The sequence below is a fragment of the Xiphias gladius genome, chromosome 24 (assembly GCF_016859285.1).
Source record: "Xiphias gladius isolate SHS-SW01 ecotype Sanya breed wild chromosome 24, ASM1685928v1, whole genome shotgun sequence".
Taxonomy (NCBI): domain Eukaryota; kingdom Metazoa; phylum Chordata; class Actinopteri; order Istiophoriformes; family Xiphiidae; genus Xiphias; species Xiphias gladius.
The window spans coordinates 13,645,209-13,664,585 of record NC_053423.1 but is presented as its reverse complement, the minus strand read 5'-3'; the positions used below and the strand labels follow the sequence as shown (position 1 = coordinate 13,664,585).

The 19,377-nt window shown below is 41.5% G+C and overlaps 1 protein-coding gene across 4 annotated transcripts in view; it reads left to right on the top strand.

The window, feature by feature from the left end:
• The first annotated feature begins 1,206 nt into the window (after positions 1-1,206).
• Positions 1,207-19,377, top strand: part of ripor2 (RHO family interacting cell polarization regulator 2) — a 61,784-nt gene continuing 43,613 nt past the window's right edge. Inside the window, exon 1 of one of the 4 annotated variants that reach the window (XM_040122002.1) lies at positions 1,207-1,528. In XM_040122002.1, the coding sequence (XP_039977936.1) occupies positions 1,450-1,528 (79 nt within the window). In that variant the 5' untranslated portion in view covers positions 1,207-1,449. Of the gene's footprint in view, positions 1,529-15,737; positions 15,977-16,064; positions 16,121-19,377 lie in introns of those variants that run through there. The other 3 variants (XM_040122004.1, XM_040122003.1, XM_040122005.1) reach the window with 3 other exon arrangements.

Sequence of the window (19,377 nt, the reverse complement as noted above, 5' to 3'; positions counted from 1 at the left end):
ATACTTTATGTAGCACAGTTATAACAGCGTTTCTTTCGAAATTGTCCAGTCTGTGCCCTTCATTTAATCATCATTTTTACATATTAGACTCTTGACTTGATGATTGCGTTCAAGTCACAGCTGGAGGTGACACATTCCTATTTGTTTTGTATGACACTAAAAAATATAAATGCATTATTATGTATGCAATTATGGAAAATATAATTAACATACGTTGCTAAATGAACCTGATAATAAAACTTTTAATTTTGGTGATGCATCATACAAGGCAAGCAAGGACATATGGGACTTCTGGCTTCCATTTTTGTTTGCCTAAAGAGAAAACTTGCAAATTGGGAAATGGGTTTAAAAAAAATGTGGTACAGACTGAATATGTTTCAGTCCAAAATGATAGAAGATTCTTTGAGGTTTCTAGAAATTTTTTGCAGCTCAGGGTTTGGCATATCGTTATGTTTCAGAAACACAGATGTGCCTAAAATGTGGTCTAAAGCAAACATCTCAAATGTAAAAACTATGATTATGTGAGAGGTACTCCCGCAGTGTCTGAATCGGAGCAGGTAAGTGTGTTTATTCACTGCATCCTGAGCAGCACCATGGGGACTTTCAGCAGCAGCAGACGACACCAGACGTTATCAGCGACCCCGGGGCCTCCTCAATGTGGGCCAAGTGAAAAAAACAAGTGAGCAATCAGTGTGGTCCCATGATTCCTAGTGAGCTGTGAAGGAATGACAAGTAGAGCCAGCCTCACATCGCACATGGCATGCCATGTACACACAAACACACTCACACACACGCACACACACACATTTTCACACTCTTTTTGCCTGTCCTCACTGGCTCAAAATAAAAAATTTAATTATTCCTGTAATCACCAGGCACTTGAGGTGACTCATTTCAGAGAGCAATATTGTGCATATGGACATACACACGCATGTATACACACACACATGTATACACACACACACACACACACACACACACACACACACACACACACACACACACACACACACACACACTACTGACCCTCCCTATATTTTACACACACACACACACATGCGCATACTTATGCATACAAGTGCTCTCCAAACAGCACAGTCTCACTTCAGCTTTGTACAGGATGTTATGAAATCAGCACTGCTGCTGAAACTTAGTGGAGGTCGCTGGGAGTCCTCTCTCTCACCCACACACACACACATACACACACACTTCACCTGGAACTTACACACTCACACACACATCCTCGTAAAGGGAACTGAAGCTCAGCTCAGTCCCAGTCCTCTCCTGCTCGAGCAGGGAGCCAGCCGGTGATCGGACTGTCGCCTGAAGCGAAGAGGCCGGGCCGGTGTTGATTCAATTTTACAGCCCAGTCACTCTCTGCAAAGCTCCGACAAGTCAGCCGAGGGAGAAGAGGGGGAGAGAAGGAGAAGAAGAAGAAGAGGAATAGCGATGGCTAAGACCGACATTGCAGAGGATGACCTGGATGAGACGATGCGTGAAGAAGCGGAGGATGTCTTCTACGAGGACGGTAGGCTTGCCAAGGGTCAGTTGTGAAGTGTGAGAGCAGGCGTGGGTTTACAGGTGGGCTGCAGGGCCAAGACAGCTGCTCGAGGATTAAAGCACAGTCAGGCTGGTTGGTTTGTGACTTGTGGTTGTGATCAGGGTTAAGAAGAGGGAAAAAGTGATGGTTGAAGTGAGGCCCAGAGGGATCTCTGGAGCTGTGTAGGTGGGGTTGTTTGCTGTGTGGTTGAGTAGGCTCTGATACACAAACTGATGCTTAAAAAAATCCCCAATAATTGATTTTTCTTACTGTAGAGGAAGACAGAAATGAATACCACGAGTGAAAGTCATTGTGCAGTAGAAAATACTTGCAGTGGTTGTAACAATTAGTCAGTTTGATGAATTTTTGTGATTAGAACTTCACGCTTTTGGTCTCCAGTTCCCCCTTTGCAGGAGCTCTGTGCAGATTTCGGACATGGATTTTTCAACTTTTACCCTTTTCAGAAAGCTGAGAGGAGCCATGCCCTCTGCAGTGTGGGCGTTCTTGTGTAACCGGCAGATGTTTTTAACCAAGCATTATGCACCACAAGAAAATCTTTTGAACATGAACATTGTGTGAGTGTTTGTTATTTTAAAACCAGCTGTAATCATAACCTGCGGTCAGTTGGACCTGGTAAGAATGATGAGCAGTAGAACCATCGGCCAGCAGGACCTGATTTATGATTATTCACAGGCAGACAAAAAGGGGGAAATGCTGTCAGGTTGTGTAATAATTGAATATTGTTTATTTTGTGCAGCCATTTTAAAACTAATCTCTGACCAAGATTGTGGCAAAACCATTATGGATAATGATGCTTCATAGATCCGCTCAGCACTTATCATGACATTCTGCGTATCAAATGACAATGTGTTTAAGCTCCCTCAACTTAAAGAAAAAGGTTTGAAATTTTCGGAAATATGCTTATTTGCTTTCTGGCATTGGATTTAGAAGAGAAGATTAATACCACTCTCATACCTGTATGATAAATACGAAGCTACAGCCAGCAGCCAGTTAAGTTAGCATAAAGACTACAAGCAGGGGGAAACCGCTAGCCTGGCTCTGTCCATTAGTAACAAAATCCATTTACCTCTAGAGCTCAGAAATTAACTATTAATTAATTTTTTTTGTTTTTGTTTAATTTGTTCAAAAATCAAAGCGTAGAAAGTAACATTTTGCCATTATTTGGGCTGAGAAATAGTCCGACATGTAACCCCTTGTAAAATGGCAAAATGTTCTTTGTCATTTCGGAAATGGCAGATTTTGTTATCATTCAATAATGTCCCAAAATTTCTAACTCTTCCTTTAACTTTGATGTAATAACCAGTTTCACAGTTTCTATTCAGTGTAAATGGTTCCTCTCAAATTCACACTCTCTTCAGCACTCAACCACACACACTCAGAGCTTTATAAGTGCTCTGCCATGTATTATCTTTTAACCTGCTCAGAGAAGTGTTTAATTGCACATCATCTGCTTGCACTGCACACATTACAACACTATGGTGTTAATACATTTTAAGATATAGTATATCAAAGCTCCATACAGGCTTTGGGTGCTCTGCAGCAGCTCCTCAGATGATGAGTGGACAGTGAGCAGGAGGATATTCCCAGATATTGCATCATTTGGTGTGTAATGTATGTTAATGCCTCCACTGACCCACTTCTGACTGAGATCTGATGTTCTCTTTAAACAACACAGCCAGGAGGTACGCAGCCAGATGACTCCCTGCAACAAACCAGCCTATCACAGTGCACGGATTCGTGCAGACGCTGGCCAGCAGGCATCAGTGTATTTATTCATACATGCAGCTGAAGGTCGCAGAATATGGATCACTTATATTTTCTGTTCCTATTAGCGTTTGGATTAGTCATGGAAAATAGACCGTGCGTATTGTGTTGAATATTTAAGTGTTTCATTCTTAGTGGTGCTAAATGCAAATTTACCACCACTGGCCTATTTTCTTTCTAAATCATTAGTTTCATCATTAGTAGTGGATCTGCAAATCTTTGAGGTTTTCTACCCAGTAAATTAGAATTTAGCACTGAATGAGCTCAGTTTGAAGTACGGGATGTGTGATTTTGCAATAGTCTCATGCAGTGGTTCCCACTAGGGGGTCTGGACCCCACAAGGAGTCGTGAGATGAAATTAAGATGCCTCCAGATGATTCCTGGTGCGGAAAATACAGAAAATCATGCTGATGATTTCCAAATCTCCTAGTAATTCTTGTGAAATACTAAAAATTCAAAATTATATATTCAAACAACATGATTCAACACAAGAGGGGAAAATCTTCAATTGAAATTCAAGTCATGGACATGCAGCCTCTAACAAGCTGTCACAAGCAGACAGGGCTTTGCATTAAGGGATGTCAAGAAAAAAATAAGAGTCTACAGCTCAATAGCAGCTAGCTTTGAGTTAATGCTATCGTCAGCATGCTAATATATTCACAGTGACAATGCTACTATGCCGATGTTTAGCAGATCTAATGTTTACCGTGTTCACATTCTTAGTTTAGCCTGTTATGATGCTAACATTTGATCATTAGCACTAAACACAGGTAGAGCTGAGGATGACAGGAATGTTATTACTTTTTCTGAATTGGTCATGAACCAAAGTATCAGACAAATTAAAGATTTGACCTTATGGTGGCACTAGATGAAAGGTTAGAGGATCACCAAAGTTATTACAATTCGTCCTGACTCTCTGTACCAACTTCCATGGCAATCCATCCAGTAGCTGTTGAGATATTTCAATCTGGACCGACTGTCCGACATTGACATGCCTATTGAGCCAAGATGCAAGAAAGGCTAAGAAAATGTTGGGAATCACTGGTCTTAAGTCATGTAATATTGTTTTTTTATGGTAGTGTAAAAAATAGCTGTAAAAACACACAGAATAATACATTGAGTGTAGAGATAAAGGGTAGAGGCCTTGAAGCAAGCACCGAACTTTATATTACCATAGCTACAAGCATAACCTCCATGTGGCACTGGACCTAAGAGTTACTGTACTAAAAAGGGAGATCAGAGGTATTAGCTCTCAGCTCTGCACTCACAGTGACAATAAGTTTGATATGGCATGGTTAGCTTGACATTCATATGCTGCTTTCAGTAGCAAATGAAATTATGACTAAAGGAGTACTGGTTTCAGCTTGGCTGCAGAAATGTAAGAGTGCTTGAACAGAGTAGATAGCCAGCAACAAGCACACTTTCTCCCTCCCTTTCTCTGCCTCTCCTCCTCACCCAGTGACTCCTGTTCAGGTCGTATAAATTAGCAAAAAGCCTTGGTAAGCTTTACTCTGTGGGAACAATGTGTTTAAACTATCCCCGCCTCAGTCAGTGCACCCTCATTATAGTCAAAGCAAAAAGCAGTTGCTTTGCAGAAACAATATTTTCAAGCCATGAAATTTGGGGCACACGCTGAACCGATTGTACCCTCTGTATTTAGGAATGTGGTTCACGTGTACATATACACATTTCACCACAGAGGTCACCACAGAGTATACTGAGGTAGTCCGTAAATAGTAGGTAGGCTGATTTGAATCTGGATTAAAGGTGCTGTTAACCCAGAATACAAAAATATATTCTCTAACTCACCTTTACTAGTACTTAGCCATATTTTTGGTTTCATTTTGTTCAAGGTTCTAGCTATGTTCGCTATGAGGTCTGTGGAATATCCAGAGTAAACACCATGTTCCAGACTTCTGTATCGCTGCCCACATCTTACACTTGTTCAGTAGTTCGTATGTTTTCCCTGGTTGGAGTCGACCAAACAAAGTTGAGAGGGCAAGATTATGAATGGGGATGTCATCTTCCTTCATAGCAAGCTACCTGTCAAACTAGACTATATTTCTGTCACTATAAAAATAGTGACAGAGAATGAAAAAAAGTGTGGATGTGATGGTACTTAAAGTACTTGTGCTACTGTAACTCCATGTAGAGGAATAACAACTCTTAAACTGACATATTTCTTTCATCATTGTGAAAAATATCAAACTTGACTGTCTGTGCTGACTGAAAATGCAGGACATCTACTCCCTCATCAGAAGTATATGAACATGAAAAATGCTAACATGAAGACAGTGTCAGGCTGAATGAATAAAGCGAAATGAAATGGCAGTTCAGTCAGATTATCACGATAGGGCTCTGGAGGGAGGATTCTCAACCACCAGAAGTAGGTGAGAAAATACGTATTTTTGTTTGTTAGCTTTTGTTATTTGGGTCAACTGACCCTTTAAAGATGCTTCGATGAAAATTTTGGCTTTTCAGGTCATTGGGATAACCAGGCCTACTGGCTGCTGCTACAGTTGCTGCAGATCATTGTTATCAGATAAAAACGGTATTTTTTATGAGATAATATAAAGGCAGCTTTGACCGGCGTGCATTTGTTATTGATTCCAGTGGGTTTTGGAGGATTTTCACAAACTTAAAGGTCATAATCTTAGAGACTTAATCATCGAGGTACAGGAGAGGCTGAAATATGAAAACCAGAAAAATATGAGTCTGAGGGTTTTGACAAGACAGTGAGAGATGTGCACTACTGATTGTTCGCTTGCATTTAATGGCTATTGACAATTTATCGTTTGCAACAGGTCGGTTTTGTGTCAACATAAGCTTGAATAGAAACACAGATTTTTCATTGAAAAAAGGAGCTAGAAATAACTGTCAATCACTCAACTCAGAGGGTTTGATGCTCTGTGAAGTCTCAGCCCATCCCTGATGATTACCCCCGGGTCCCTGCAAAATAACCTCTGCACGAAGCCCCACCTGACCTGAACAGTTTTATTCAGAGTTCACAGAAACTACAGTCAGAGCCCTTAATTGGTTTTACACACGTTAGCCCATACACAACTCTGTTTTCTTCCCATTATCACACTTTACCACACACACACATGCACAGCCCCCTTTACTGAAAGAAAAAAAAATGGCTAAACCAAATGAAATAAAAAAGAGACCAAAATAAACACAATGTCTTCTTTAACTCCCTCTTCCTCCCTATGAGTCAATAAAAGGGCCCGATTTTTGCTCTACTAGTTTACCCATGTGGGTCATAAGCAAAGTAGCAAGCACTGTGCTAAAACAAGTAAGAGAGAATAGTGTGTCCCGCAGGAGAGCCGCAGACTTTAATGAAAGTAAAAATACAGTTGAGTGTGAGATCGATGGTGCCGTGGTTGGAATGAAGGGTCGATGTTTGGTGTCTAAATAAACCAGTGTTTGACTAACTGGGTCAGGTCAGAGAGCATAAAGAGCTGCTTTGAGTCACAAGTGAGGAGCTCCTGGAAATGCCTTGATCATTAACACCACAGGACTCGGCTGTCAGAATTCCTCGCAGCACCTTGAATTATATTTACGCTCGCAACCCCTGTAGAAATAACTCTTCCTTCGACGTGTCAGCCTTGAGGGTCTTTTAGATGTGTTATGTGTCAGTGCTTCGCAGTTTCATGTGTGTTTAACTGGACTAAATCCCTGTCATCTGATAGTTTGTTGTGCTGCTTTTGGAAAAGTTTATCTGCTCTCATATTGTTCCTTTTCCTTGTGCAATACAAAGAGCCCGACTACCAATTACATGAAAAAGCCACTAATTGCTGGGCTCACCAGCTATTGTTTGTTTTTTTGGTTGGGATCTTGAAAATTTACTCTGGGGCAATGAGATGTCAGTCACTTAGATTTTATGGGAGTTTCTTGCTCATGTGCTTTCACAGATTTTGAGACCTTTTAAGCTACCAACATTAGGTTTAGATGCATATTTGAATAAATCCTAAAGGCAGGGAGTTGTGTAATTGTGTGAGGTGACACAATATCCCTGAATGGTCTTAAAGCTTTGATGTTGTCTCTTTGAGCCTTCACTCCAGACTTTGCCAAACGGCTTTTCTTTGATGTTCTCATCGTAACAACACCTGAGATTTAAGGAGTGAACAAATAAACCAGAATATGTAAAGGCATGAAACAGCACGTGGGCTTATTTTAAAGGAGGCATGAGACAGTGTGATACCAGTAGAAGAGCATTCCTTTGGTAATCTAAGAAACAAGGACTAAAACTGAGCCAAATACATTACCTGGAGTGTTAGTTTGGTCAACCTTTGGCTAATAGCTATATTGACCGGTCTTTCTTTACGCGGCATTAATGGGCTTTAACTTTTTAAGTTGCATGTCTTTAAGCAGTGTAAGTTGAATACACCTCATTTTAGTAACTTTGAGTAACGTTACACATATAAAAGTTAGTAAAAGTAAGGGGTAACCCAAGTAGCATCCAGTATTGCTAGCTTACCAGCATTAACATTAGCCAAACTCTGGAGCTGTTACTAAATGACTATACTTACCACATGCTGCTTGGTGACCAACATAGTTTATTTGATTTGTTTTAACACTAGTGGGAACATTAAATTTTCAGTCGACAGTTAGCATTAGTTCGCACTTAACTGACATTTGACTGACATCTGACAGGTTGGAGCATTATACAATTAACACATCTACCTTATGCTGAATTGCTCATGCTAAGAAAAAAAAAATTAATTTGGGTGTATATTAAAGTCAGAGGATTGTACACTGCAGCCACACAGTTACACCTGTATTTAATTTTATGAAGTTTGTTGTAATCAAATCAAATACTCATATATGAGCTCTGACGAGATCTCATAATATTATCGTACTGATGACATGAAGTCTATCTCAGTTCTACAGTACAAGCTTTCAACTCTTGCCTAGAGGGTGAAACAGAGGACACACCCCCACCACACACACTCGCACTCACACAGGGCACTAGCATGATATACAGAGCTCGAGGAAAAGGCTGCAGGACTAGAAGCCAGGTCAGATTTCACAAATCCATTTCTCTTTCAGTCTCTTGTCTGTACATGCCTTGTGTGGCAAACCCCAGGAAACAGTATCCCCCTCTGAGCCAGCATGGTGCCCACTGAGGCTCAGGATCACAGAGTCCTGCTCCACCGACTGGAAAGCTGAGATAATTCATCTGCACAGGGAGTCATCTGGCAGCTTAGTATTTATATACAGAAGTATGAGAAAAAACTTTAAACACTGTTTTACTGCAATTAATTAATAGATATTAGAGATACTGAAAAGGCATTTCCCACCGTTTGGGTTGAAAATGTTGTATTGCAATAATGTGAGCTTTTCAGGGACTTTTGATAATCATGCATTTCTGAAATTATCTAATTAACTTTGAGAAGGCATCTTGATCCAACATTTGAAGAATTTTGCGTTGTGGGGAATGTTTTTCTACCTGAAGTCAAAACACCATTAATATATATAATAGCCAATAAGCCAATAAAATTAGACTAAATGGCAGGTAATGCCTTTAGGTTAGCATAATCGGATAATTCTCCCCTTTCTCAATGAACACTGCTAAGCTGTTACTTACATATTTTTGTCTGTATGCATATATAAATACGTCATGCCCAGGCTTACAAAAGATTTTGTACAAGTTTAATGTAGCTTGCGCCTAATAAAATTATATTTGGAAGTTATGTCACAGTGTGTGATGCTACAGTGACTTTCTGTTTACATACAGTAGGTGATTCCTTTTGATTTGTATTTCCTGGTAAGGAAGTATGATTTGGTAATGTGATAAAGTATTTTTTATTGGGTTTTCAGCCACCAAACATAATTGCTAAGACAAATAGTTTAGAGAGTTTAAAAGAAACATCTCTCTTGGTTTGATCTGAAGTTATTGTTACTCTCCATGAAGATAACTTCAATATCAAATAGGCTCATCTACACTGAGGCTTAGCATGCAAATTCTTATATCACTGAACATGACTCTACTTTTTTCAGCAATATACCGTATGAGCTACAATTCAAATATATGCCGAGATTATGCCAAACTTATAAAGAGCTCTCCCTGCAGCAAAACATTGGGTGCAGTCCAGCAGTGTGGTGGTCTGGCCAAGCAACAATTCAGTCAATGTTTATTGCTGTCTGTCAACTTAAGCTCTACTTAGGCTTGTCTGTGATGTTATCATTTTGTAGGTCATAATGTGATTCAGTGAAAGTGTATGTCTGATATCAAAGCTGCAGTGGGCATGTAGGACAGGATGGTCAGGGTTAGAGCCAAAGAGGTCACTGCAAGTGGTTGAAGAATGATCTAAAACCGACCAAATCTATTTGCCCTGCTACAAACACACAGGCGTTGTCCTGTGCCTTGATCATTAATACAATGACAGTCCACCCACACATACACCTCCGCTGTATGGCCACAGATGTCGTCTCTGTCCACAGCGATACAACACACAGACAAGTGCTGTAGTATGTGCGTCAGTGGCTGCTCTGTGTTGGGAATAGCTCTGACCTGAGGGGACCTACTGTAGCTGGAATATTACAGCTCCGCATCTCCCTCTTCCTGCTTCTGACAGTTGGCTCCCATGACCTACTTTAGCCAAAAGAGTCCAACTATTATCATTTTCTGCAGCTTTCACTGAAAGAGAGAAAGACAAAAAGAGGAAATCCCTCTTTAAGTGAATTTTTAATTGTGCAACGTTCAGTAAGCCAGATGATGCAAGAGACGAAATCTTTCTTTCTTTCTTTCTTTGCAGACAGGTTTCGGCCTTAAGTATAAAGATGTCTCAGTTTTTTGGTCACAGATCTTTACATGTTGCTTATGTTTAAGATGGCAGTTTTGCTGTACTGCTAACCTTTCCTTTTCAGCTCCCGTGGGGTTACCATGACAGTCTGTGCTGCTGGCAACACTGGGCATGCAAGGTTTACACTTAGTGGTTTGGAACCTCCCCTGAAGTGAGGTAATCCTGTTTAAACACGAAACGTAACAGACCACCCATGACTCTTCATAGAGGTCACAAGTGTGTTACTCTTGTTATAATTGATAAAGAAGCAATGCATTTGAAATTTTTCATAAGTAGAAGTATTATCAGTTTAATATACTATTAAAAGTAAAAATACTGTCTTGCGGAAAATTGGCCCCTGTGAGGGTAATTTTACTGTATATTCTATTTGTTGGACAGTTAAATACAGACCCATGATTGTGTAAGCAGCACTGCCTTTTTGACATACATTCAACAGTGAGATGCTTCCCAAGAGTCCAGTTACAAATTTGCCAAATCATAAATAACAGAAGTACGTCTACTTATTAGTAAATGAGACTGGAAATGTAAAGCTGCATTAATTCCCTTTTTGGCCACTTGGGGGCTGCCCGACAAGCTGACATATTATGATCACATTGAGAAGTGTTAGCAAACCGTCGGCAATTTATACATTCAACAGATACAGAGCAACATTAGCATTAGCATTGATTTGGAGTTGTGTTTCTGGCCACCTGACAAATGAAAGTGCAATATTCCCTCTCATTATTCGCTCAGTTTTGGTCTCTACCAACTCCTTAGAGAAATATCTGGCTCTTTATTTGCCAGATGTTTAACTTTCTTCACCAGTTAGTTGTAACATTGTCTGTCTGCTGTTTCACTAAAAAAATGGTTGCCTGGTGGGAACAGAGCGGATCAGCTAAATAAAACATTGAGCGTAAGGAGGCTGAAAAAGCTGAGTTGGGCTGCGGATTTTACTCATAATTCTCTGTGAGGTTGTCGTTATGAGCAAGTCCACTTATCACTTATACAGGAACTTGCCCTGTCAAGTTCGTGTGTATGATGGAGAGTGGAATGATATTGTTGGCACACACTTGCAGTCTGCAGGTCTATGACGTGCCTCAAATACCCTCAGGGCAGCGACTCTACCTGCAACAAGCAACCTGTCATTACAGACCAAAGCTTAGCCCCAGCATGGAGCTGTGCCAGAGGGCAGTAGACAGCCTGTAATTGGTTCACCTCTGTATGTCTGACTAAGAGCGACTCACAGGATAGTATGCAACTTTGAACAGACTTGAAGAAGCTTTCAATGTATAATTTAGGAAGCAATGCAGTAAACACATCTCTGCATTCAGAGATGCATACACATGTATGTTTACAAAGTGTTTATTTTTTGTCGCAGCTGTCAACAAAAACTAGAGTTGAGCTGTAAATGTTAGAATTTCTCTTGGATTCAAATTTGGCATTTAATACTGGGAAAGTCCAGCAATGAGTCATCCTAAACAGGGCTAGTAACCTGAGAAGAGGTGGCACTCAGCATTTTCCTCTGATATTTTAGTGCCACACACTCTCACTCTGATACACACACACCATCAGCTGTGCCTGTACATCCCCTTAGACTTGACCCTCCTGCCCTGCAGTCATGCAGCCTTTCTGACTCATCCTGGTTGAGTGGTCAGACGTGGTTGGGCAGAGACGAAAAAATGTAGAGCGAAAAAGAAAAAGAAAAGGAGTAAAATAAAGACTTTGGGGTGAAGGACATACTGTAAATGCTTGGTTGGATAAAACAGCGAAGAACTGGGGGTAAAGCGAGTGACAGAAGGTGTTTCCATGCCACGCTACATGTGGAGCAGGAGGTCAATGGTGGTGACCAACAGCAGTGGTGGCTGGCATGGAAGAAAAGGAACTGCACCGCTGGGAGGTCAGTGAGAGTTGGTTTCATTCATACCGTCTGTGTATGAATGGGAGTTCACGTGTGTGCATTTATGAATGGAGACACATACCTGTGTACTTACACTGCGGTTTAAATATACCTAGTGATCTACAGTTATGGCTCATACAGTACAGTCGGTTGAACACAGAGAGCAGTAAACAGGTCCGAGTGGTTTTATTGAGGGTCATGAACATATAAAAGTCACCGACTGAACAACATTTTGATATAGGAAAACAGGGTTTCTGGAGTGGACTTTATATTTTGTGCCACACATTTTAAAAAGAGTGAAGTTGCAGGTATTGCATGAGGAGAGTGGGTATTGTTAAATAATCTGTGTAACTGGTTAGAGGTCACAGGCATTATAGGACAAGTACAGGCAAGTACTGTAGATTTTCTGTAATAATAAGAACTTAGAATTTCCAGCACATATAGTTGTTATGTAGTTGTATATTACAATATCAACATTTAATAAGGTGATAAAATCATTTGTCCTTTCATTTCATTGAAATCTTTGTAGAATTTCTTTGAACTGAAAACAGGAGAGTACCGCAAGAAAGAAGGATAATACAGTTCTGATATTAAAGCTATGATTTTGAGTTAATAAAAATGCACAGTGTTACTTTGTTCATGACACTGTATGTGAGCCAAAGTGAAATGATACTGCCTGAGAAAATTCTTGAGAAGATTAGAGCCAATGATGCAGATTAATCTGAAGCTCAATTACCTGTTGCTGTGATTCTGATTGGCAATGTCTATACATAGTTGGTTAAATATCTGTATGCATGTGTGTGTTTGTTAATCGGTCTATGTGTGCATGGTCTTCTCTTTTTTGTGTGTGTGTGTGTGTGTGTGTGTGTGTGTGTGTGTGTGTGTGTGTGTGTGTGTGTGTGTGTGTGTGTGTGTGTGTGTGCGCACAGGGAGTGTGTATGTGCACACTGGTTCTCCAGTAAATATAGCCACTAGTCAGGGGCTGTTGATGACAGCCATAATTACGGGCTGAGCTGTTCAGCAGCTGAGAGTCTAGGAGGAAGAAAGAGGGGTGCATGTGGGTGTGAACGCAAGTGTGTGTGGGTGTGTTAGTGTTAGCTGAGGGGCTTATGGAAACCCTACAGAGTTCCCTGACGGTGTCTTACTGAGGACTTCATCCTAAACTGTAAAAATGAAAGTAGGATGTAGGCTGAGGCAAAAAAATGTCTCAGTGTGGCTTTACATTTTTTAGAAAGGAAAGTTTGACATTACAATTGAAGTTTGACTCCGCAAAGAACACTGAACAAGTGAACAACAAGGGGACCAACCCTAGCCACAGTTAAGGTGTGTGACTGAGTTTATTTGGCAGCTTCAGGGGGGAACGTTCAATGACAGAAAAACACCTGAATCTGCTGCTGCTGTTTCTTCAAACCTTAAGGAAATACAAATATACAGCAAGTAACTATACGTCCAAAAATGTCAAACTCCTTCAAAAACTTTCATTTCCTTTACAGCCCTGTTATCCGTTCATTTTCTCTCTGTGCACCTCTGCTCTGAATCTGTGTTTATTTCTCCATTTCCTTCTTTTCTTCCCTCTCCATCACCATTTTCTCTGCACATAGTTTACTCTATAGGACTCTCTCACCACCTAAATCTCCGGCACCACGGCTGAATTACCAGTATTAAGCTCATCACTGCCAATTTAACAGCCGTCCCATTGTCACTGTTGTTTCTTCTTGACTGAGCACGAACGTTCATTCTTGACCTTGGAAACTGCCGTTTGGCAAAAATAATCCTATTTCAAGTAGTTTTCAGAGCTTTCAACTGCATCTCATGGTCTTCTCCAACCAGTGGAGTTTACTCAGTTGTCATCACGTAACCAAAGTATAGAGCTTCTTTCTTGACTCTTTCCATCCTTCCACCTTTTATACCTCCCAACAGTTACATTCCCAGCACTGAAGCCATTTCTGCCCACTTACACGACGTGGCTGTTATGTTCTTTACCAGCTTTTCTCACGGATTCCTCACCAACAACCCGCTAAGGAAAGATTTCTCTTCGGTGAAGTATGACTATCCTCCTTTTGGCACTTTCTCAACAAAAGTGATTTCTCTCAAAATTGAAACCACAAAGTAAAATTTTTCACGCTAAAGCTGTAGTCACCCTAAGAGGAGCCAGGGTTGACTGCATGAAAAATCCACGAACCCTCCGTTTAAGATTAATCATATCAACGAGTCATTATGAAATCCTTTCCTCTACTAGTACCAAACTGATGGATTAAAAGGGGCAAGCCATTTTCTGCTCCCTTTGCTTCTTGGAAGGGCGAGCCGAATTGGATTTGTATGGACTTGGCGAAACAGCATATCCACTTATGGAGGGCAATTATGCTGGCAGGAGCACTTCAAGACAAGTCACTCTTCATAAGTCGCCCCACAAAAATGCATTTTCCTGTAACCCTCAAACAGCAGCACCCGTGCGTTTCAAGCTGTTTATAGCTCTAAAGATGGAGGTGTTTGGCTTTTTCATGGTTCCCTTCCATGTAATTCAATTTGTTTGTTGCTTGCTGTCCAGAGAAAAGCAATTGCTTTTTTTTTTTTTTTCGCCACTTGAGGTGAACAGATGGGAAGGTAATTTTGAAAAAGCCCCTGTTGTTGTTAAACTGTGTAATCAAAGATGATCGCGCCATCATTTTCACGACCTATCAATACGTTTACGAGGACAAAAAAAACTTTTTTTTAATGCTTTGCTTCTAGCTGCAGAATGAGCCAATTAAGGGGTCAAAGCTCAATTGAACTCGATTCAACAACTCAATTCAAAAGTTGGGTTTATTGTCCAGGTGAAAGTGAAAGGTCTACATTTAAACCTGCATGGCTGAAAAGGTATTATTTTTCTCTCCCAGAAATAGCCCTGCTGCTGTCCAGAGTACAAGAGCAAAGAGAAAGACTGGAGATAGTTGATGAGGCGACAGCTGGTTAAATCTGGTGCTTGGATGTGGGTTCACCACTCAGGCTGGACTGGTCTGCAAGAAAAGGCAGAGAGGGACCAGCTGATGCCTGTAGCAGTATAACACAGACCGCCATGCATGTGTAAACACACGGAGGTCATGCCCTCGGGATTTTCGGGATCGAAAATTGAGGGTTTGAGTCGTCTGAAAAGCAGTTTACATTCTACAATTTACAGTCACACATTATTCGTCTATGCATCTGCATTTGTGAGTTTTTTTTCAATTAGCTTTTCACACCACTCACAGGAACATCTTTATACAACTCATTATGGTACAGTGATATATAGGACGAATTTTGATTGTAGGCTTGTACGGTCTAAGATGCTTGTTCTCGTCTTATTTGAGCTTATTTCCTTATAAAAGAAGTCCATGCTTTGTCATTCGTAACGTGTAATTTTGTAACTTTCGCGACACTGCCACGTTAAAATTCATGCTAATAAAGCCTCTGTGATGTGGTTTGTTTGTTTTTTTTGAGAGAGAGGAAGACAGACAAAGGGAGACAGGGCGCACTCCGAGCTTAATTCATGCTCTCGGGTCGCGCGCACAGATACCCGCGTGCACGCGGCAAACCCCACTACTCACAAAAGGGAGAGTTTGGGGGTTGGTGGTGGGGGGCACACAACAGAGTGACCCCACCCTCCCTGTGACATCCTCGGCCTCTCATTGGCTCGCCGTTGTTCGGGAGGAGCGAACGCAAACACAAACTGGAATGTGTGTGAGGGGGCTCAGTGTCTGCCGTGCACGGCCGCCGCGTCGAGACTTTCGCCGGGAGCCAACGTCGAAACACCCGTCGCTCATTTGGGCGGTCGGTTCATCCTTTCTGGGATTGAGAGATTCTTTCTTCTTGTGCGCATCTTGAACTGCAGCAAGGTAGCTGCATTAAAAAGCGCACTTCCCTTTTTTTTTTACACACGCATGGATGGAGAGGCGCAGGTAGACTGGCAGACACGCCACTGAAGAGCCACTTGCGTGAAGTTCTGGAGAGGTGAGTGAAGGCATCGCCCGCTGCGGCTCTCTGAGGGCCAGACGCGGTCACTAAAACGGGCTCTACGTGGTGTGAAGACTGCGGGGCGCTCATTCAAGGCACGACTCCTGGCCGCTGGGAAAAGCCTGTTCTCCAGGGCAGTAGGTTAGTGGATCAGAGAGGTGCGTGAACTGATTTCACCGAGGATGCTATTCAGTGGAGGATAAACCCGCATAAACCACCAATAATTTCCTCCTTAAGTAGAGTTTTCGTGTCATAAATCTCTCGGGGGTGCCCAGGAACACTCAGTCATTTTAAACCCTAAGTGACACGAGAGTGGTCTGGATGTTGGTTTCATACTTCCCGGTAAATATAGTCATTTAGGGTGTTCAGAGAGATTTTGGTGTATGCAACCCACTCAGTATGATGTGTGTGTTTTCGCCTGAGTGGTATAATTTGGCCGAATGTGTTTGCTGGAGACACGTGAAATAAGTTTGCACTGGGAGAAAAATGTTATTGTGAAGCTCCTGCCAGTGCGTTATATGTGTGTATCTGTGCATGTGGGTGTGTACTTTCCCTGATGAGAGGCACACTCGTGATGCTGCATGTGAAATGTGAGGGGAATTAGGTCAGTGATTTTTTTTTTTTTTTTTAAATGCCCCCGCAGGTCTGTAGAGGATGAGGGTCAAAGGGCATCAGTCTTCTGTCATGTATTGTACACTGATACCACCTACGGTGCATCTGCCAGCTGAACCAGAGCAGATAAAAACAGCAGCGGCAGGACTGAAAAAAACTTAGAAAACTGTCTGTGAAGTGAGCAGCCTCCACTGTTCTGTCAGGAGATATTTGTTGTTACTCGCTTTCTACCTGCCAGATGGCCCGCAGATCGCTTTTTTTTTTTTTCTGCTCTCTGGGCCTTAGAAGCACCCCTACCTACATGGAGAAAAGTGTTGATATTTTAAAATCTCCTCCTTTTTAAAAGCCTGCCAGCTGAGCTGATGTTATCTTTTCAGCTGCATGTACTCCAAGCTGATCAAAAACAACAGTTTCCCCAACTATCACAAGCCTTCGATTCTCAGCCAGTGCCAATGCACTTGAAAATAAAAACAAAACAACATGGAAATCTGCAGCTTGCAGCGGGGCTTTTTCCCTGGCTGCTCATGCCTCTTTTTCTGAGGAAAAAAAAAGGGATTTTTTTTTTTTTTTTTTTCAGAGCTAAATGCTCTTTCAGTGCCGCACCAGGCTGACTTTGATATGGTTAAGTGGAAGTGCTTTGCTTCCCTGCCAGCCTGTTTAGGCCATGGTTAAGCTGTTTGAAGGGGGCTGGAGATGAGGGGGCAGTGTGTTTGTGCCAAGCCGAGACGGGCTGCAGAGATGCGAGACCAGTGTCTGTTCCCAGACTCTTGCACACAAGCTCTCCCTCACCTTCTTTCTACTTTACCCCAGCCGGCTTTTCATTCCCTGCATCTGCTCTCACAGCCTCTGCCTTTTTTTCCTTCTCCCTCCTATGTTTCTTTGTTTCTCTCTCCGTCTTTCACGCTCTCTGTCTCACACATGCAGGGGCAAGCGCACACACTCATGCACTCATTTCCTCCTCTTTCTCTCCAAAGCCTCATTAGAGGAATTATGACTGCATGGTTTGGAGGAAATTCAGATGCTCTGTCGTTTTGTTGGGTTTCGCCCCAAACTACTAGAACACAACACTACAATGACGACATGAACTGGATGTGATTTTAAATTTATGTCAGCATCACCTGAACACTTTTGAATGGGGTAACCTAGGGCTGCAACTAACAATTATATTCATTATCGATTATTTTCAGGATTAATCGTTTTGTCTCTGAGCTGTTAAACATCAGTTTCCCAGAGTCCAAGCTGATGTCTTCAAATGTCTTGTTTTATCAAACCAGAAGTCCCAAATCCAGTTTACTTTTATAAAGACGAAGAAAATCACGAAATCTTAACATTTGAAAAGCTGGAACCGTAGAAAGTTTGGCATTTTTGCTTAAAAAAAACAAAAAAATTACAAATAATGACTCAGTTATCACAATAAAGCAGCCCTTGATCTACCAACCGAAGTCGACACATCATATTGCATAATATAATCAATACAGAAATTGTAGTTGCTCAGTTTTTACTCCGTGGCAACAATATTGACAAGCATCTTAATATCCAGTGGGTCATTGGACGGAGCCCTAAGACTTGTCTAGTCGAAACTTGTCAACTTTACAATCTATTTAAACAGAAACTCAAAAATTTCTTTAGAACAACTACTTTTTCTCGCTGATATCATCTGATCTCGGTTTTAGGCTACAAACTCTCTCTGCTCAGACACATAGTAATGTCGGTCGATCGGTCCACCACTTTGGTCCAGACTGAAATAACTAAACAACTAAAGAAGTTATGGTTCCCAGACAAGGTATCCTAATGACTTAATTTACACGCATTCACCGTTCCCAGAGGATACACTGTAATAATTTTGATCCCTTAACCTCTCCTCTAACACCATCATCAGGTCACAATTTAAATTTGGCCAATACTTTGGTTTATGACCAAATGCCTGCAAAACCAATGACATAATCCAATAGCAGCAGATTACGAAGGTTATATAAATGTCAAACCAAAAGAAGGAGGAGAAATATGACCTGGAAGCAGCCATGATAAGGACTTCAGTGCTTTAAAAGTCTATCAGTGTCTCACACATGAGCACTTGACCTTTTCCTTTCCTCAAGAACACCCACTTGCAGTTCTCAGGAATATTGCCAGCCTGTCTGTGTGTGTGTCTGTGTGGATGGCTGTGTGTGTTTGTTGCATGCAGATACATATGTTTTTCCATCTGTGAGCACACGTGTGGTTTTCGGGGAAAACATAGGCCTTTGCATTCTTACAGGAGGAGTGTCTCCTTAAAGTTTTCACAGCTGATAGTTATTTCATCAGGCAGTGTAGGCGGCAGAAAGTTAAAGTGCTCAGCTGGGACGGGGAGAGAAATGATTTCAGTTGGAGGCTTTTGCTACTCCGGACGCTCTGTCGGAGCTTAATGATAAAGATGACTTTAATAATAAAGTCAAATCTCCTGCTGAGTTTCCATGATCCAGACTTCCAAATTTAACTCGACCCTCAGTCTGCATGTGGGAAGCTGCTTTGATATAACCCTAACCCTGGCTAGAGGTTGATCTGGTTTTGGTTCTTTGATGAAACTTTAATGTTCCCTGTGGGGAAATTGGGTCACTCTGTTCACAAATATAGAAGACAGTTGTTTTTATATGCCTGTCACAGTCCATAGAAAGGGGTATTATTTTAGAAACCGTTACGTCTCCGCTTTTCACACCTCTCAAGCTTGAGAACACCTGGTCGAAGTGATTCATCACATGCAGAGTTAACAGTAACAAACGCCATTTAGATTTGGATGTAGTGACACCAGA